A 22486-nucleotide genomic window follows, 5' to 3' on the forward strand; every position below is an offset into this window, starting at 1 on the left:
ACTTAAATCTAGGTATATATCTACAACTGTTCAAACTACCGAGAAGTGTAGACGTACTTTTCAGAAAGCTCTGTTGTAGAAAAAACATCTGAGTTACTATTGGTATCGTAAAAGTACCGATCATAAAAGTGAAAACCTATATTAACCATTATAGGACGAGAACGTGATTTAAAACGTAAACTATTGAACGTGAAATTTAACATTTATTTTTTATAAGCAAGGCAAGCAAGCTCTACCTTCTAGGAATTTTATTTCTTATTTTCGGAACGGTAAATCGGGGGAGTAAAATATGACGCGCGTAAAAAAAATTAAATTAAACCTTATGTTCCTAACTATGAAGAAATTTAACATATCATCATCCCCATCTTGTGTTTCTTGCATTGAAATCACCATCAATTATAAATTTTTCTCCTAAATTATTTAGGACATTCAAATAATGTTCTTTCTTTTGATTGTATAATAGATTGCAGCTAATGTAACCCTATATCTGCTTGATTTAACAGTTTCTTCTCTTACCCGATTTTCCATTAAACTGAGTTTGAACAAACTCCATTAGATAGAACGAAGAAGAAATTGACAAATAGAGGAAGTGTTTCTATCTCTAGAAGTAGAGCTAGATTAGAAATTAACAATTTGGTAATTGATCTGAATAGTTATTCCAATAGTGACAGTCACAGTGATTGAATGAAACCTTTTTGTTGTGGGTTTGTAATCTAATGTTGACGCTTACCAACACAGGGTGATATTTTAATTTAAAGGAAATAAGAAGTAAAAGTAAAAAGTGATATGCTCTCTAATAAAAGCAAAGTACATTACTTAGATATGCAATTGTTAATTGAGAAGATTAGGCCTCCAGCGGATACCATTGCATAAAGAAACGCCCAGAATTTTACTTCATAGGTGGCATGGAAAATAATTTAAGTTCTTCAATAATATATGCATTAGGTGCGCTATAATGTTAAAATATATTACATTTTATAACGTAATTTTTGTTTCATTATTGTATTTACATTAGTATTTGGTGATGTCGGAGTCAATATAAACATTTAAATTTGATTTGATATATATTTATACATTAAATATATTTATTTCTCATCCAAAAAAATAGTGATATGAAAATGTTTTAAAATTTATTATTATGAACCGTCACTTTTAGTGATCATTTTATTTATAGATATCTATACTATACTTGTAATGTCAGGCCATTGTATGTGATAGTTCATGGTCTTGGGAAGAAATTATTCATTGAAACATGCGGTATATAAAAAAAACTAACAAATAAGAATTGTGATGTTTATTAAGGAGTTTTTTACTCAAAGTCGGGAGTTTTCGATGATCCAGTTATAGTAGGTAGGCACTTTAGCGTAAACATTTGGTGTCAGAATACTTGTTGATCCACATTTGCTGGTAATAAATGAAGAGATACCTACCTGAACACCATCCACAACTAGAGAAGTACCAGAATCACCCTGCACAAGAAAATAAATCTTAGTGATGGTCATATCTAAAGCAAAATGACATGATACGTACGTTGCATACACTGCCAACACTTGCGGTCAAGCAAATATGGTGATCGTTGTCGAACAGGACACCACAGAAAGAGCTGGGAAGGGTCCTCACCGTCAGTTTTTGCAAAGTGGTTGGAATGGGTCCGTCTTGCTGTAATACATTCGGAAATAGTTTCTCCATCTTCTCAGAACATATTACGAGGGTGGTTCAAATATGGCCCGGTATGGACAGTTTTCTAGGTATTTCCCCTCACTAGTTACGCATTTTGTCCATCTTTCGGGAAGTTTTTTGATACCGGTATCGAAGAATTCCTTGGGCAACTCGGACAGCCATGTGAAAAAAGTGGAGAAGTTTCTTCTCCACTTTTTAGACAACATCTTGCTTTCGGAAGTGTCGTAATGTATTTATATCTTGTCTGTAGTGAAGATTCGCGTTAAAAACCGCCCCCTTTCACCTTGTATCGCGTCAAACTTTCAACCGCGTAAATTTTTGTTCGAAGTTAACAGTCATATGGTCCTCTAAAATGAGTTGTTCTACGCGGCGAATGTTGTCTGGTGTGATGCTGTTTCGCGATCGATGATCAAATGGCTCACTCTCGATGGTTTCGCGGCCATCTTTGAATGTTTTGGCCCATTTAAACACGGCGGCCCTACTCAGGCACTCACTACCAAACTGATTTCTTGACATTTGACGTTCATTCATGGTCACAGCACGCGCGCGAAACATGCTCTCCCGACGAAAACTATGACACACTGTTCGTAACGGATCCAGCTGTCACATACTCAAGCTACGACCTTGTTTATCTCCACCATATTTGAACCACCCTCCTATCTGACTTACCCATAATCTACCCCAGCCTACCACGATTCCCTCATGTTGGTCCGAGCTGTCAAACGACTGACTAAGAACGACAGGTTCCCAATTATTTCCGGCCGGAATGGCTGTAGCTAACTGAAAGACAATGTGGTATTAGTATCAAAATAGATTGACAACCAAGATGTTAACCTCAAGGACTGCCACGTCGTAGGTAAAAGATAGCGTGTTGAAAGATTCGCATTTGATCGACTGCACGTTAATGCTGCGTTGGGTGTCTGAACTGATGTTAACTGATCCATACTGAATGGAATACGAAGTGGGATCATTGGGTCTACGAACAAAAATAGCTATTTAGAGAAAGACATGGTTTTATAGTACCATGTGCTTGAATGATTGATTGTTCTTGATTATTTATTCGCTTTAAAATGGAGCCAGATTGGTATAATATTACGGATTTATATATATATATATATATATATATATATATATATATATATATATATATATATATATATATTATATTATATTTATATATATTATTATATATATTATATTTATATATTAGGATTAGCGAAAATGTTGCCTACCCTTTTGAAGAAAACGGGGGCACCTGGAGGCATAAAGTTTCACCCGTTTGAAATTTATATCGAGGAAGAACTGTTAGGCTTCATACTTTTGTGTAATATACGCTACAAATAAATATATTCCAATAAAACCAAATACACCCAAATCAAGCAATCTGGCACGAGATAAGAGTTTGGCTCGCCGACAATAACGTACTCGGATATTATCTCGCTGGGGATAAAATTTTTTTTTTAAGTTTATAAAATAAAATAAAGGATAGTGCTCGTTAAAATTAAGTGAATGTTTGTTTTTTACATTCGAAACGATATCAAAATTGAAAGTGAGTGATATTTTGTCACTGATAAATTATTAAAGGAAGTTATTTAATTTTAATTCCCGTATTGGTTGGAATTATTAATGAGTTACGGCAAGTTTGGATAATATATATATATATATATATATATATATATATATATATATATATTTCGCATTTCTTGACAAAGTACTAACCGAATATTGCAAGTAATAAATACGTTAATTTGTTCATCAAGAGATAAAATGAATCTTGCATAGAATAATAAAATTATTATTAGGGCACATAGGATATAAGACAAAGCAGAGAAATCAATAAATATATGAAAGCCATAGAAGTCAAACTAAAGATGAGCTATGTGCAATGGCAAGATCGAAGAACGAAATAAATAAGCAAAAACAATGCAATTTTATTTAAAATTTAGGTAAAGAAATTATTCTTTCAATAAGCCTTGTGTATTGTTTTTGTTATATATTTTAAGTGAAAAATATGGATAAAAGTTAAGGACTATATGAATAAATAAAAGAAGTAATACAGATATGCAAGATTTAAAATGAATCTAACTACATAATTTGCATAAATGGAACACATAGGATAAATAGAAGAAATTATGAATTATTAACAGTACATGTTTGTACAATCTTAAAGCATTGGTAAATATTAAGGTGTTTGATGATTAATGTCATAAGATATTACTCTTTGAGACTTGTACGTATCATTTTGATTATTTACTTTACAGTCCTAACTTTTGGAAAATCAATAGTTAATTTAATGATTGTAGATACATTCCTTTAATATACACTCCTAAATGGTAAAAGATAAATTACCTAATTGTGTTCGTTAATGTTTTTAATATATAGGCTAAAGTCAAATATCAAAAATTGTTTTATTCATATATTCTCTGATTTACTCATATTTATGTTTATAATGTAAAAGTAAAGGAAGACCATGTATACTTATATTTGATGCTCTGAATGTGTTACAGTTCTGAAAATAATCTTACTTATAGCCCTTGTTATAACATTCAGAGGCGTAGTAATTTACAGTTATTAATCTTTATTGGTTATTGAAAATTAATGGAAATTAGATTTAATTAAATACAATTTACAAAAATTAGTAAGTGTTAGTTCCTGAGATAGCTTGCATACATTCTAATATGTTTAAATATACAAATATTATTTTAATTAATGTTATATATCTTAGATATTTCTGATGTTATATTGAAAATACTGTGAGAAAAAGTTTTATAATTAGTTCTTTTACTCCATTATCAGCACTAGTATATATTAATCAAAATATTTTCCAATTTTTTTCCATCCTTATATCAAAATGACGATAACATGCAGAAAAGACGATGTTGATTAGGCAGTGATTCAATAATTCAATCAGTTTGGTATTTTTTCAGCTTTTAGAAACCTTCTTTCAGCCAAGCTCTATTGTATCGATTTGACCAAGAACAATACTTTATTAACATGAATATTCTCCACCTTGGATGTTTCACTTGAACTAACCTATGCCTTTCTGTTTCTGGGATTGTCGTAGTAAATCCGCTTTACCTCACCAGTCAGAATATGTCACAAAAAAGCTCAAGGAAACAAGCAATGATACCCTTTTTTCTCTTTCGAATCTGTCCCATAGCGTGTAAACGACTAAAAATAGTCGGTTCATCAACTGAGTATTTTGTCTGAAATTTTTTTAAGAGTTTGAGCTATATTTGGTCCAATTACTCCTGCAACAAATCGTTTGGCCCTTCGGGTTCTTTTTTATTATTGAACTTAAAAATATCTTTTTTAAATTGCAGCATCAGATTTGTTTGAGTCGAATAATAATATATATGTCTCTATAGTTGTTATTTTTGTAGAGAAATATTAAAATTATCGAATTTAACAATAAATATCGCCAATCAAAATACATTAAATTATGAGTGAAATGAATTGACTGGTGTTTATTAATGATAATTGTATAGAGTAGTGCATGGTTGGTTTTTTTTGCGGTGTGTGCTTATTTATAGTTAATATTCGTAATATTACTCAGCTATAAATACATTTGATGCAAATTTTCCTGAATAAAGGGTTAATTTGTAGGTTTCATGTCAATGATTTCAATGGCTTCGAAAATTCAAAAGTGGTGATTTCGATGTGCAAGACAAATAACGTTCGGGTAGACCGAAAATGTTTGAGAATGCAAAACTGCAAGAGTTATTGGATGAAGACCTAACCCAAACTCAAAAACAATTGACAGAAGCGTTAAATGTAGCCCAAGAAACGATTAGCGACCGATTACGAGCACATCAATTGAATGACCATTGAATGAGGCAAATACAAAATCGAAAAGTCATGATAGTGATAACTACCGACAACAAATGATCAATTTGAACTGTGCATTGATCGAATAAACGTCCGTAATCGGGCTGAAGACACGGTAACGTGATTTTGCAGCACTATTACACGCCGTCTCATAAAACAAAACCGGTCAAGGGAGCATTGAAAGCACTTGGATGGGACATATTATAACACTCGCCGTACTCTTCAGACCATCCGACTATTCGCATCAATGAGACACGTGCTTGCAAAGCACCACTTCGTTAATTTCGAAGAAGTTAGAAAATGGCTCGATGAATGACTTAGCTCAAAGAATTTTTATTCCAAAAAAAACGATAACGACTTATAAACCTAGTATATAATATATATACACACCTATATATAATATGTATATATATATATATATATATATATATATATATATATATATATAGGGGAAGAGAAAGATAATTTTGTTATTTTTTTAATACATTATTTAAGGTGCATATAACACGCCTATTCAATTTTATTCAGTTTATTCCATAGACCAGTCTAGAAACAACGGTAGCATTATTAGTTTACTCAGTCAAAAGTTACGGGTTTTGGAAAATGGACGTTTTAGAAACTAATATTCACCATAATTTGCTTTTTTGCTTCTAAAAATGCCAAAATGCGGCGCAGTGTTCATCTGAACGCCTGGGTTAGAATTGGTTTTGCTCGTTTTCTATCCGAAATTTTCGATCTTCCATCTTAACATCTTAACCCCGGCAGGCCAATTGTTGAAAAAGGTAAAATTCTTTGTAGAGTATTGAAGTAGACCGATATATTTAATTCCGTTACGACGCCACGGAACTAAAAATCGACCCTAAAAGAGCTTATAGTAGCTTAGAGCAGACTGAATACCAAAAGAATCTTGAGCTCCAAATGATTTAACAGTGGAAAAAATCCGGAAGCTTCACAGGATTCAACAGAAGAACGGCTCCAAGGTAAACATTAGAGTTGTATATTGTTCAGCAAGGCATACAATGACACAACAATCATACAGATATTTATTTTCATAAATCGCTCAACGTTTATTATTTGAGAAAACTTTAATATTAAAAACACAGCTTGGAATTCACGATTAGTAACATCTGGAAAAGGAAATCAATTACTAACAGTCATTAATATTACAGATTGTAATTATCATTATGGATGTTGGCTCGCCAATAATATTAAAATGGTTGGGTTTCGTTCATCTAGAAAAGTATTTTAACAAACTTGTGACAGTATCTAACCACATTCCAGTTCTATCAATATTGAGTGCTGTTATCCTGAAAATATTGAGACAAGTTTATATTAATTGATTAAACGAGATTTTTTGCTCTGTTAATATCAATAAATTACTGCTATATAAAAAAATCTTTAAGTTCGTACATCAATATATGGGGTTGTCCGAAGAAGAGAAATCTGGACATAATTTAGCAGTACCAGAACAAATTATTGAGGAATATTATTAAGGTCCCGTGGTACTTCAGAAATACTGATCTTAATAAAAAAAACTTGCCCAAGGTCAGGAACAAGGACTTCTTCATTGTGTCAATGTTGACGCAGTCTGGTTACTCGACGGCGCGGATTGGACAAAACAACCAAAGAGAGGAAATTTTAACTGGGAATTTAACATCTTGAACTGGTGTAGATCGGTGCAAAGCGGAGATCAAGGATACATTACTCCACAAATATCTCCGGATTAGAATCATATAAAAGAATAAACTCTTCCTTTTCTAATGGCGGTACATTCTTTTCAAGTCGATCGGTACAGTCGATCAAGTCAAAACAAAAAAGAATCTACAATATTTAGATTTTGTGTTACATTAATAATTCTATAATAATATTAATTAAATTAGTATGTTATTCTTGGTGGCCTAACATAAATTGGTATTAAAATATGAAAGAACACGGGTAGAATGTAAGGTTCACAATTTAAAAGTTATAAAATCCAAACAGCATCAATTTTATTTATAATGGGAATGTTAGCCGCCAAATTTATAACACATCACTTTCAACGACGTGGATTAGATATCAACATATATCAAAATTTAATGATAACAAGAACAGAGAAGAAAATGATTCTTATTTTGTTGGAAGTAGTCAATCCATTAATAAGGTTTGTCCATCAAGAATAGTAGCAAAAATGATAGTAACTGATAATAATTAGTCATTTATTTTATATTAAACATATTATATTTTAGTAATGATTTAAATTTTATTAAATTATTAAAGATGTAGCTAGAATTTGTTGAGAGTAAAAGTCGAAGAATGTGGAATTCAGAGAATCAGAGAAGAAATTAGATAGCATTTTGCTAAGGTGTAAGAATAGTGTAGAGTGATACTATGAAATAATTAAATTGGCTAACAAAAGTAGACCTGGATCAAATAAAACAAAATATAAAATTATCAACGACACCCTAATGATCTAATGATATGTTAAATACAACGCATTAAATTAACAAATTATTGTTTTGTAAAAATAATGATGTATTGACTGAGATTTGTTTCAGCTTAAAAGTACGATAATTCATTCATTTTAGGCTAGTAAATGTACAATGTGTTAATCGAAAGCTCGAGGTAGTTAATTCTTTAATGGAGTTTTTGGATCAAGATACTAGGGATATCATTGTTTATCATACCTTTCATATGTTATATAGTGGTGGCTTTTCGTTTGGTTTTAACTATCTTGGCTGGATTTCGTCTAAACGATTTTGGTCATTTTTATGGTAATATTTATTTTTATGGTTCTTGGAGTTTTTGTTAATTGTTCAAATATGTAAATTAATTTAACTATGGTGTTTTTATAAAAATAGAAAGGCATATAGAAATTATTTTTATTATTTCATCTTATTCAATAATTTTTTAAATAAAATGTGCTATTTCAAAAAAAAAATTAATGTTTATTTCCCTTCTTATATATAGTTTCAACATTAAATCAATTATTTATCAAATTTGTGTATATTTATCTATAAAAAATAATGATGATTTTATAAAAATAGAATAGCTGGATATATATTAATTATATTTTTATTATTTTGTTTTATTCAATAAATTTTTAAGTAAAATGTGTTACTTTCAAAACCGTGTCATTTTTATATACCTCCTGAACCTATTTACCTGCTTATATATATTTTCGACATTAAATCTAATAATCGCGATAAAAAAATATAAGTAAATAAAGCTGTATGTACGCATGCGCCAAATAATTAAAAAAATTGAATAAAAAGTTATTCTATGGCATTGAAAATATCAAAAGTAAACTAATAGAGAATTTATTTATATAAAAATATAGATTAAAATATTAGATATTAAAATGCTTCTTTTATTTGCGTTAATTTTAGTCTGACTGTGTAATATTACTCATTCAACAAGTAAAATAAAGGAATGAGAATATTGATTTCTGATTACATGATGTGGAGTTCCATCAAACCAATAGTAGTAATCAAATTTCAGTAGATAAGAATTGATGAGATGGCGTTCAGGGAATGTTTTATATCTATATCAGATCCAGCAAACCATTAAAAGATCAAAATCAATAGGAATCGCTGCCCTAGTAACGTAAGGCATTAAAAATGACCGAACAATTGTTGTGACCTTCATTTTCGTTAGTATAAAGCTGCGAAATATTTCTGTAATTTTAAGTGTTGGTACCGTACTTTGAACCGTCGCACACACAGTGGGCAGCCGTCAGTACAAATCGATCGTTGAGAATGGTTCCTCCGCAGATGTGAGACAAATTTAACCTCAAGGACACCTTAAAAGAGATGAAAACCGGGATGAAAGTTATCTGGTGGCAAGTGGTATCGCAGCAACTTACCACATACTTGAATTCTCCTTCCTGAGCGTCAGTACCGTTGACTATTCTCAAGGGGACAGCTACAACAATTAAACATTAGTTAGATTCGTTGATGTTATCGAAAACTATTGGAGTGGCAGAAGTACCTTTACTTTTTAATTTAAATCAATTTAATATCAAAGTTTGTAGGCAATTCGGTATATTGGCGAGGGCCATGTGGTTTATTTACTGGGTATTATCCCATTAGTTTCTAGAAAAATGGATTTCTACCGAGTCGGTTATAGACCGAAACAAGAGAGGGCTGTTAAATTTATTAAGATTAACGTCTCTCTGGGCTGTTCAAGGTGGTTTTTTAGTCAGTCGTTCATAATATTTGAATCTGTAAAGAACGTTTTAGTAGAACCGCCGTGCCGTTTTGTTAAGGTAACTTCTTATATTTCTAAATATATCAGTTATATTTACTGGTTACTTGGTACTTTTCCAAATGTATCGCCTACAAGTTATTATTTATTTTGTGGTTATGACTTAGCAAAGAAGAAGTCAGGTGGAAATGAAGCAGAAAAGATTCTACGAAGCTCTTCTACTTCTCTTTATGAAGCTTTCTACGTCTGTCAGGGTTTTATTTGCTTTTAAGAAACTAGATCTTTTAAGTTTCTATTGATTTTTTTCTTATGGTGCCATCCTTTGTCAAATATGCGAAATGTTCTATAATATAGAATGATTAAAATAAGACAGTACTTCATTAAAAAATAGGATTCCTTAATTTCTTAGGCCTTTTCATGTTCAACCTGTTATGAAAACTTCCAATGAATTTATTTTCAAACTCGGAAAATGAAAATCAACGTAAGTACATCTGCGCATGTATACTTACCAAATACCGATAACAAAAAATAATACTATAAGGTGTGGCAAAAGTCCCGCTACCATATTGATTGCGAGCCATCTTGATTATATGACCTTTAGCTCAGTTTCGCTTTAACAAATAAATAATAATCGTTGCATTATTACCACTCAGCAGAAATTGCGTCACACAACACATTGGTTAAAGCGAAACTGAGCTAAACGTCACATAACCAAGACGGTATGCAATCAAAATGGTAGCGGGAACTTTGCCCAAACTGTTATTATTCCATATAACAACAAAATCATGTATTTAGGAATGACCCTATACGCTAAGCTTCGTGAAAGGAATATACTAAAAATAAAAGGAAAAACCTAGAGAAAAACAAAAATATAGGACATGTATCAGTACATAATAAATTGATAAAATATAAGCCAGTATAATAAATGTAGGCGTACGGAATTCAATTATAGGGATGATCCGCGAAAAACAATGTAAATATAATACAAGTTTTCCAGAACTAGAGAACACAAAAGTATTAAGAAGCATAGTAAGTACAGCCAGATACCATAGGGCTCATTATTTATACGACGACCTTCACTACCGACTCTTACTTAGAAAATCAAGAGAGTCGTAAGGAGAAACTCTTTTTTACTGCTTAGTATTTACTTAACTTACTTATTACGTTTAACTTACTGTTCTCATGTAAATATCCAAGTTATACAACTCTTGGATAACTAACAGAATAGGACACACACTCAACCTACATATCAATAAATCATTCGGCTTTGGGTAGTATAGCGCAGTGAGTGCTTTTAATGGAAAAAACAACAGTGTTAAAACATTAGCATCTATAGAACTAGATATATACCTATATTTAAGCTAATGTAAAGACAAATTGTAGGTTAGACGTCTAGTAAAATAAGTAATAGATAATTAAAAAATATATATTATGTAACTTTCTAATTATTTATTCAATTTCTTGTCAGTCACCCAGTTACAGGGAATTACAAATTCAATTACATTTTTGTTTTTGAAAAGGTTTTTTTTTAATTAATACTTATGTACTCGCGTTTTTTAAATATATATAATCAACAAAACTGATGTTTTTCAATTTTAAAATATTATAAAGTAATTAGTTAATTAATATCCTTTTCAGATAACAACGTGATATTGAATTTTCAAGATAATGAATTATCTGATGTCGATATATATTTATTATCTAAATATAAATCCAATGTTGCTGCAATAGATGACCTTAATAAATTACATCTCGCGTTATGGAAGTTCGATCGGTTCTCACTAGATGGCATTAGAAAGCTGTCTTTTATACGAAAAAATCTTATTTGACAGTTTAGTTCTGGCTGAAGATGGATACCAGCAAAGAGAAAATACACTATATATTAGTTTTTCTTCTAAAAAGGTGAAATGGTTCTGCATGTGCTGTTATAATCAGACCCCACAAGCATCAATAACAATAAATGATATTATCATTCCATGTAACAACAACGCCAAGTATTTGGGAATGACTATTGATGCAAAAACTTGACTGGAAGGAACATGTAAAAAAAGGAAAGGAAAGAATCAAGTTCAAACCTAGGAAATTGTACTGGTTAATTAGAAAAAAATCACACAATTATCACTACATAATAAATTGGTACTATGCCAAGAAGTATTGAAATCTAAATGGACATACGCAATTCAATTATTTCCAGAACAAAGTCTTGAGAAGAATTATAGGTGCACTCAAATACTACAGGACTACCTACATCAAGACCTTCAGATACCCACAGTCAGTTAAGAAATCAAGAGAATTGTAAGGGCCATGAGGAAAGACTCCATTTTCATGTAAATATCCAAGTAATACAACTCTTGGAAAACTCCAGAATAGGACACAGAGTCAACAAAAATATCAATAAATCATTCGGTTTTGGGTAGTTTAGTGGTGTAATATAGCAAGTGTATTTAATAGAATAAACAGCACTGTTGAAATATAAGCATCTATAGAACTATATATATATATATATATATATATATATATATATATATATATATATATATATATATATATATATTTATATATATAAATATATATATATATATATATATATATATATATAGATTATTTAAATTATATTACCTATATTTAGATTATTTAAAAAATATATTATGTAACTTTCTATTTATTTGTTCAATTTCTTGTCACGCAGTTACAAAAGATTCAGTTACATCTTTGTTTTTGAAAAGGATTTTTTAAAATTAGTACTTATGTCCTCGCGTTTTTTAAATATAAATAATTAACAAAACTGATATTTTTCAATTTTAAAATATTATAAAGTAATTAGTTAATTAAATGGTGTATTTTTCAGATATAACGTGATATTGAATTCTCAAGATAATAAGTTATCTAATTTCGATATATATATTTTTTATCTAAATATAAACCAAATTGCTTCAATAGATGGCCTTAATAAATAATATGTCGGGTTATAGAAGTTCGATCGGTTCTCACTAGGTGGCACTAGAAAGCTGTCTTTTATACTAAAAAAATTTATTTCACAGTTTAGTTATGGCTGAAGATGGATACTAGCAAAGCGAAAATACACTATATATTAGTTTTTCTTCTAAAAAAGTGAAATGGTTCTGCATGTATTCTTATAATCAGAGCCCACACGCCTCAATAACAATAAATGTTATTATCATTCCATGTAACAACAACGTCAAGTATTTGGGAATTACTAATGTATAAAAAAGGAAAGGAAAGAACCAGAGTTCAAACCTAGAAAATTGTATTGGTTAATTAGAAGAAAATCACACAATTATCAGTATATAAAAAATGGGTACTATGTCAGCAAGTATTGAAATATATATCGACATACACAATTCAATTATTTCCATAACAAAGTCTTGAGAAGTATTTTAGGTGCACCCAGATAATACAGGACTCATTGCTTACACCAAGACCTTCAGTTATCAATTGTCACTCAGGAAATCAAAATACTCGCAAGGAGACATTAGGAAATACTCCATTGTTATATTAATATCGAAGTATTACAGCTCTTGGATAACACTAGATCAGGATACAGACTCAAAAGGGCCAAACAACTTGATCTTGTAGTGTAGTGTAGTGAGGTGCATTTAGTAGAAAAACAGAAGTTTTAATACATAAATATTGCTACACTAGAGACTAAGATAGGTTCGATGGATCCTCTTAGATATATATCTAAAGTTAAGTTATTGTAGAGATCAATTATTAGACAAAAAGTTAGTAGGTAACGACTAGTAGTAATGTAGTAAATAAATTTTAAAAAATGTTAAAAAACCATAAAAGCTAAATACTTTTTGTGAGTGTACCCTTTTAATCACTACAAAATTTGACGGCATATTAACGCTTTTATAGTTAAGCCAAGGCCAACGATTACTGTTAACTTTTACCTCAGTATTATTTATTTTATCACAGTTATTTCATGATGCTTTATGATGCTTTTATAAAATTAATAGCCAATAATCTGTATGTCTGCGTCTTGGTCAACTTTTAACCAATACGTAGCTGTTGGTGCCAATGTTAATCCCCAATTTTTCTGATCGCTTTTTATGATCTTGATCCATGTCTAGGTCGGGGCTACGTCTTTTCCCCACAAAACTCGGAGAGGTATTCGTTCACCCCTCGTTCGACAGACGTGTCCAAACATTTATACTCCTCATAACTGAATGCGTTCTTCTTCTGGGCAGTGATTAATATCTTAATCTCGAAGAAAAACATGTGAAATTCATTTAAAGCATAGCATTTGAATGAACTCAACAGTTATCAGCCAGTAACAGTGTTTAATAGGTCTAAGATTTATACACAGGAATTGGCAAAGATGTTCGACAGATTTTTGGAGAAATAGAAAAAGTTGATATTTTAAATATAATGGAGTCGCCAACGTTTTCCAATTCAAGCTTAACAGTACAAGTTCGATTAAGATCAGTGGAAATTTGCTAAAAAAATAAAACAATGACAAACAGAAACTAAACTCTGTACTCAATAAACCAATTTCGTTGAACTAACAATATTGAAGCAAACTTTTTTATATGAAAATGATATATTAAAAAACTGTTTTCAAAACCTTCTGTCTGCAAAGGTTTTTTTAGGATGCATTTTTTTATTTAGAAAAAAGGTAAACAAACCAAACTGCAGTCATGTGCATTAAATAATTAATTAATTATATTCATTTGAAATTAAGGAATTGATAAAAGCAAAACGAAAAGCTAGAATATTACGGCGCAGAACCAGAAATTCTCCAGCCAAAACAATATTTAATAGAATTAGTAATCAGACAAATCAAAAGATTAAGGAATATAGACAGAGTTGCTTCGGAAAATATGTAAGTGAATAAAGCCCGAAAGCAGACAAAGATTACTCGCTATGGAAAGACTCGGAGATTTAAAAGACCAATTATTAGAGTACCGCCTATTAAAAACCAACAAAATGAATGGGCCCGACGCAACGATAAAAAAGCTGAACTATTCGCAGAATATTCAGTTAACGTATTCCAACCGAATGGTATAGAATCTATAGTAGATATAAATCCTGTTTATCGGTAAAATGTAGCTACAAATCCAAAGGAAGTTGCCACGTAAATTAACAACACCGTCAGTCCTAAAAAGGCGCCTGGAATTGATGATATTTCACCTTACTATTAAATTTCACCGGTTATTAAAAGAGCTGCCCTAAAAATCAATAATCTTGTTGACACATATATTCAATATCTGGTTGAGACTGAAGTATATTCCGGAATGTCTTAAGGTTACTCGAATAATTATGCTTAAAAAACCTGACCAACAGCCAGAAAAAGTAACGAACCTGCGATATCAAAATTATTTGAGAAACTGTTATTAAAACGTATTCAACCATTTATAGAAATACCAGATTTCCAGTTTGGATTTCGAAAACACCACTCGACGACAAAGTACAAAGAGTAACAGCGGTTGTTGGAAAGGCATTCGAAGAAAACAAATGCTGCTCTGTAATATTAATGGACACTGCTAGAATCATATCTTTTTGAAATAAAATTTCGAATCTTGCACGAAGGAGCATTCTCAACACTTAAATCTATTTCGACGACTAAGGAGTTCCACAGGGTAGTGTCTTGGGACCACTCGTATATCTGCTCTTTACCAACAACAAAAGAAACAGTACTTGGAACATTTGCCGATGACACAGTTATAATGGTAAAAGATGTATCTTTGTCTAAGGCTTAGAAAAAGTACAAATAGCAATCAACGAAATCTACAAATGGACTAGAGACTGGAAAATACAGCTTAATAACCCCGAATGTGTCTGTCTGTTAATTTTTGCGTTGCGGTGAAATTAGAAAAACCTAATTATATCACTTGACGGATGTCAGGTTCGTTAAGCAGAATCTGCTAATTCTTTGCATTTTTTCAAAATCTTTGTAGACGGAAGGTTTTGAAAGCAGTTTTTTCATATATCATTTTCATATAAAGAGGTTTCCTTCAATATTGTTAGTTCAACGAAATTGGTTTATTGAGTACAGAGTTTAGTTTATGATTGTCATTGTTTTATTTTTTTAGCAAATTTACACTGATCCTAATCGAACTTGCCGACGAATATTGAACCTTAATTCAATTCATTCAATTGATTCGTACTTCATACAATTCAATTGGAAAACGTTGGTCGCTCCATTAAATTTAAAATATCAACTTTCTCTATTTCTCCAAAAACCTGTCGAATATCTTTGCCAATTCCTGTGTATGAATTAGCTAACCTCCGAAAATATCTCGATAGTAGGTTAAACTGGACACATCATGTTAAACAAAAAGCAGATCAAACTAGACTGAAAGTCAAGCAACTGTACTGAGTAGTCGGAAGATATTCTCAACTTCACCGAAAATAAAAGAGATTGGTTTGTCAGTCAATCATAAAATCTATTTGGGCCTATGGCCAACTCTAGTTTGAGTAGAGCTTTATTTTAATTTGGGAAATACATAAGCATATATAATGTGAGATGTAAGTCATAAAAAATTATTTATATTAAGCAACACAACTTTTAACACTGAACACACATACAGTCTCCATTCGTTAAATAAATGAATCTTCAATTATTCCCTCTAAATTGTGTATTTAATCAAATGGTGTAAGAATTATTCTTCGCTCTAATATCTAATGAGAGGTGTTTTAACCACTCGAAATCTGTATTTTCTTACTATCTTTTGTTTCGGCCAACTGAGCATATTTTATGTCATATCACCTCTCAACATCACAGGCAATCTCATGTCCAAGTCGGAAAGGGAATAAAAAATAAACGGCTTCAAAAGATATTAATTTTTATCAAAACAGCAAAACAGTTCTTGAATTAAGTATTTATTATATCTGATACGGAAATTATCATATAAAATGGCTGGAGGTATCTCAAAATCCGGATTTGTTTCCGGTTCGTTTAATCAGATATGTTCTCTATCAGCAGACACGACAAACAAAACAGTATAAGGTATTTTTGAAATCAAGAAAATAATTACCTGTACAAGCTCCGATGAAAATTGTTAAAATGATAAGGTTATTCATAATGGATGTTGGCACTGGTTAGCTCGACGCTTGAATACCTGTATGTTCTAACACCCTGACTATTTATCCACATATTTATCTATAGTAAGGAGGACCCACTTCACTTAATGATTGACAGAGTCATGCTGATTTTCTTTAATACGCTTGGAGCCTTAGCAACGATACAATCGATTTATTTTCTCAGTAATCGACAGTGATTAGTGATCAAAAATTACTACAAATCAACGAAAAAATATTTTCTGAAATTTCAACTAAACAATATGTTATTTTTTGTGATGATTTAGAAAAGGCGTGAAATTTCACAGGGTTGAAGCTTTTATGGGGGAAGAATTTTCAGGCCTGAAATTTTGTAATAAGGACCACATATAAATAAATTCCGATAAAACATAATATAGGCCCAAATCAAACAATTAGGAATAGTCTTCAGATCAGTGACACAAAATAGAGAGAACAAATATTTTAGGCTCTGGCCAGCTCCAACCGTTATAGGGTAGATGCGCTGCCACGGATGTGTAATTTCTAAAATCAAAATCTGGCAACGTTGTACCGTAAAATGTCGCCAGGTAATTTTGAATTGGAAGACGGAAAGTGAAACATTAAAATGAAAAGTGAAAGTGTTAGAAACATTATTAAACGAATGTATAATAATTTTAAGCAGTGTTATTTAAGATTTTATGTTATTTTCGGTTATTCCCATATTGTTGGAACTACATTGTTGTTGGAGTTATGAAAAGTTTCGATAAAAAACGATTAAGGTAACGAGGAGGGTAACAGTTCAAATGAAAAGTCCCCGGCCCAACACATAGATGACGCTACTAGAATGAAATCCACATGTATTTTAGTCAGCCCTAACCTTCAAAAGATGCGTGTATATATTTGACTGTCGGATCATTAGTGTGTGAATTATAACATTTTGAGTGAAACAACTTCTGTTATTGTGAAAAAAATGGATAAAAAGGAATTTCGCGTATTGATAAAATATTGTTTTTTGAAGGGAAATATACAAAAGGCTGAAGCAAAAGCCTGACTTGATGCCGAGTTTCCGGACACTTCCCGAGGAAAATCAACCATGAATGCTAAGTTTAGACGTGATGAAATGAGCACCGAGGACGGTGAACGCACTGGACGCCCAAAAGAGGTTGTTACCGACTAACATTGAAAAAAATCACAAAATTATTTCAAATGACCGTAAATTTAAATTGAATAAAATAGCAGATGCTCTAAAGATATCAACTGAACGTGTACATCATATCATTCACGAATATTTGGGTGTGAGAAAGCTTTATGCAAAGTGGGTGCCTCGCGAGCTCAATTTTGACCAAAAACTAGGACGAGTTGATGATTCCGAGCAGTGTTTGAAGATCATTAAGCGTAATAAAGCCATGTTTTCGCATCGATATGTGATAATGGATGAAACATGGCTCCATCACTTCACTACGAAGTCCAATCGACAGTCATCCGAGTGGACTACACACGATAAACCAGCTCCAAAATGTGAGAAAACGCAACAGTCGACTGGCAAGTTTATGGCGTCTGTATTTTGGGATATGCATGGAATAATTTACACTAACTACCTTGAAAAAGGAAGAACCATCAACAGCGACTATTACATAGAACTGTTGAACCGTTTGAAGGACGAAATCGCCGAAAAGCGGCCGCATTTGAAGAAAAAGAAAGTGTTGTTTCAGCAAGACAATGCGCAGTGTCACAAGTCAGTGAAAACGATGGCAGAAATCCACGAATTAGGCCTCGAATTGCTCCAGATCTGGCCCCAGCGACTATTTCCTGTTCTAAGATCTCAAAAGAATGCTTGCTGCCAAGAAATGTTCGTCGAATGAAGAGGCGATCACCGAAACTGAGGCCTATTTTGAGGCAAAGGACAAATCGTACTTCAAAAATGGTATCGAAAAGTTGGACACTCGCTATAATCAGTGTATCAATCTTGAAGGGAATTATGTTGAATAAAAAAAAACTACTTTTGTTAAAACATTGTGTTTTACTATGGTAGGCCGGAGAATTTTCAACTGACCTGTTATGGGCGCATTATCATATTTAAATATAGGTTCCTGTCTAACATCAACAGACGGAAATTTTAATCTTGCTTCACTCATTTCTATATTATCTTGCTCTATAGCTGCAGTCATTTGAGTGACAACTACTGGTACGGCTACTCGTTCAAAGGGTTAAACATGTTTTTTTACATTTTTATGAGATTGGTTGTTTTTAATTTTATTCCAAAGTAAGAGCAACAAAGGAAGAGAGAGTATAATCGGGAGCCGGAGATAGGTGAGGACATATATTAAATGCATGATGTAATGCTGGCGATGCTGACGGTACAGTCTACAGAAAAACCTCCGATTGGCAGGTTTCACTCACTGGCCAGACTAGCCATTCTTATTGTTGTTATGTTGATTTTTTTGTATTCCCAAGTAAGGACTATAACCAGACAAATTAAACCAAAGTTGTGAAACTTCAATAAGTCGTAGTGTTTAAAATACGTGTTCTTGATATGCATTTCTATAGTTCTAGCTGATTATGTATTTGTCTGTCGGTTGTCTTTAAGTGGTAAGGTTCGAAGAACGTGAAGAGTACACATTAACTTGAGCTTTTATTGTATATAGATTCTGTATAGAACTTACAATTTGAAAATTAAGAAATATCCGAAAGTGTGTGTGCTCTTCCAAGAAACAAATATAAGTTTATCTTTTGCTCAAGAGATAGCTTTAAAGTTACATATCTCTTATAGTAGAATAACCCTTTTGTTCAGTCAAATTTAATTATTTATGTTACATATATATAATGTTAGATATATGTTATTTCGTGTAATTGCTATGAAACTATGAAATAGTTAAAAAATCCGTCGTAAAATAACCCTTTACATAACACTAGATGCTAAAAGTAGATTTATACTTGAGTTCGACATTAATTAAAAAGGAAAAATTAGATAGAATTAGCGTTGGGAATTAACGACTGAAAACGGTCGAACTGAATAGTAATTACTATATTCAGTCGAATGCACGGTTACACTTTCCCTTGGTGATGTGAGACGAAGATGTAAGAATCCTTTCTTGTATAAATTGTGAGAGAGGAAAGGACGGAGATAATTGCTTGGGGCAGTTAATTTTATATGTGCTTATATTTTTCAACGATAGCATAAGCGAGACGGAGATGACATATTCCTTCACGTACTAACTTAGAAAATAGAAAAAAAATTACTGAATACTATTAACATGCAATTAATAATTTCATTTTAAAGGAAATACAAATACTTTTTCGAATTACTTATTTTAATTATTTATTTGACAGTTTTGTGGATCTGTAAAAAGGGATAGATTATTTTTAAAGGAATGGAATAATACCACACAAATGTTTTATCGTATTTTAAGGTGTTAATTGCTATTTTTAAATAATATACTATAATAAATATAAACAATTCAATAGAACTTAAACAAAACCTGAAAACTAAAGATGTACAATAACCATAAATACTAAATAAAAATTAAACATATATTATTTCCACAGAAACACTCAAAAGTATTTTACTATTTATCATTCACAATTTCAATATTTCATTAACAATCTTGAAAAATATTGTTCTAGTATGTTGCCATATTAATATTAAATATATTGTTATTTACAAACAAACTACCAAACAAAATCATAAAACTATATATTTTACATATAAATCTATGTATATTCGGTACGTTTTTGTCAAGGTCGCGGCTAGGACGACAGAGCCAGAATGTTAAAAATCAATCGAATAAAACTACTAGAACCAAAAATCGTAACTAAAAGTAGACGAAACAATCGATAGTTTATAGTAATAAAATCAGTAAGACCAGACATAGCGACTAAAAACAGTCGACTGAAACAGTCACTAGTAAAAAGTAGTAAAATCAGTCGAACCAAAAATAGCGACTGAAACGATAGTAAAATGTAGTCAATTATTAAACAGTCGATAGTCAATTTCAGTCGAAAGTTCCCAACGCTAAATGGAATATATTTCTCCATTCTTTTTAAAACGAATCATACGATCACCTCTTACGATAACACTGAATGAAACATGTGTCGGCCAAAGCACAAGTTCTCACTAATGTTAAATATTTTGTGGTAATAGAAAGGAATGGTTCATCATGAATCTAACTAAATAAATTATATAATTAATTGGACAGTATGTTGTCGGGTTACTGTTGACCACAATAAGTTTCGTCTTCCATTACGATTATATTATACACACATTAGTAGATCAGTAAAATCGGAGAGAAAATGGCTAACAACCTTTGATATGTTTACCAAGCTTGTTTCTGAAATGATGCCTCTATGGAACTCTACTACTGAAAAACCAATTCAATCACAATTATGAGTATATCAAAAAAGTTGAAAATGGTCATCGATTAAAACATCACATATAGTCCGTTCAATAAAACAGTGAACTCATCCACTCACTCACGTGATCTAAGACTTAAACTACAATTAATTATACAGTCATAATAGTTTGTAGAAGATCTTCTGTCCAGGGCCAGAATTGGCTTGTTGCATCCATTCCTTGTCCACTACCCCAATTTTCCCCCTTGGACCTTCACTACCCCCTTCATAGACATATCTTTATGTAAATTTTATAAAAGAAAACATTGTCCATACCTTATTCGGTCCAAGTTCTGTGAACTTCTTCACTCTTACCCTGGCCGCAAGCACATGTATACCGATGGCTCCAAATCTAGCAGTGGGCTTGGCAGTGTATTTGTGGTGGACAACCGAGCATTCGGTTTCAAGCTTTCTGAACAGGGTTCAATAGTGAACTCTTCACTTCGATATTCATATCATATCATATAAGTTGTATCGTACATCTTAACATAATCCTTCAAAGAATGGCTAATCCTGACCGACACTCGAAATACTCTCGACTGTTTCCTGGGACAGAAGCACCCTCTATCCGATTGGAATCAGGACAAGTTTACTGTGGATCCCTTCTCACGCTGGTATACCGGAACACGAGCGCGCGGATAGTGCGGCTAAATCGGCAGACGGCGGCCTTACCTCATTCGTTTCTTGTTTCACAAATAACTAGGTACAGCATCGTTGGACCCAGGAGGCCAGCCTCACTAGGCTCTTTGAGGTTAACAGGAAAAAATACAGATATACTCCTCGGATTTCTACCAGAGATCGATTTTCTAAGTTTAGTGCTACTGACCAAATAACCATTACCACTTCGGTATAGGTGCTGATGCGTGCTGTCTGGATAGAACCTCTACTTCGTCATGGTTGTGTTTGTAGTCCTATATTTGTGTTCCTTTTTAAATTGTACATACACTTTTTATACTTTTAACCCCCTATTTGTGTTATTAATTTTATTCATTAATTAATTAATTATTTTATATATATATATATATATATATATATATATATATATATATATATATATATATATATACTTATGTCTGTCCCCGTCACCTCTAGATCAACTATTGTATAGTCGCGAAACGACGACACCCATCAAAGCAACAATAAAGAATAGTTTGTAGGTTAGGGTTGTGTTTATTATATTTACATTGAAATATTTTCCCCACCACCTATGGGGCAGTGCTCTAGGTGCATTTTTTATGTAGTTGTATCCCCTGGAGGCCCAATTCACCCAATTAACAATTGGATATCCAAGTAATGTAATTTACATTTAATTCTTATTTCCTTCGGTGCAATGTTTCTTTGTAAATTTATTTTAATATCACGGTATTTCTGAGTTTGTTCTGTA

General features: G+C 31.9%; 1 protein-coding gene across 1 annotated transcript; it reads right to left on the minus strand.

Moving 5' to 3' along the window:
* Positions 1-1279: 1279 nt before the first annotated feature.
* Positions 1280-16793, minus strand: LOC143203893 (chymotrypsin-2). The gene is made up of 7 exons (XM_076416206.1): positions 16692-16793; positions 9350-9408; positions 9189-9286; positions 2515-2656; positions 2350-2460; positions 1531-1659; positions 1280-1469 (listed from the first exon to the last, which is right to left on the minus strand). Exons 1-7 carry the CDS (start codon positions 16735-16737, stop codon positions 1314-1316), a joined length of 741 nt encoding a protein of 246 aa, XP_076272321.1. The 5' UTR covers positions 16738-16793; the 3' UTR covers positions 1280-1313.
* Positions 16794-22486: the final 5693 nt, after the last annotated feature.

The sequence above is a fragment of the Rhynchophorus ferrugineus genome, unplaced genomic scaffold (assembly GCF_030347505.1).
Source record: "Rhynchophorus ferrugineus isolate W39M unplaced genomic scaffold, kcgeb_rfMv2 rfM10, whole genome shotgun sequence".
NCBI classification, from domain to species: Eukaryota; Metazoa; Arthropoda; class Insecta; order Coleoptera; family Curculionidae; genus Rhynchophorus; species Rhynchophorus ferrugineus.

Coding starts and splice junctions, on each gene's coding strand:
- LOC143203893 (XM_076416206.1), bottom strand. CDS start 16,737: ATGAATAACCTTATCATTTTAACAATTTTCATCGGAGCTTGTACAG. Junction 2,657..9,188: donor TGTGTGTGCGACGGTTCAAA/GTACGGTACCAA, acceptor TTTTGTTCGTAG/ACCCAATGATCCCACTTCGT. Junction 1,470..1,530: donor GTGTTGGCAGTGTATGCAAC/GTACGTATCATG, acceptor TTTCTTGTGCAG/GGTGATTCTGGTACTTCTCT.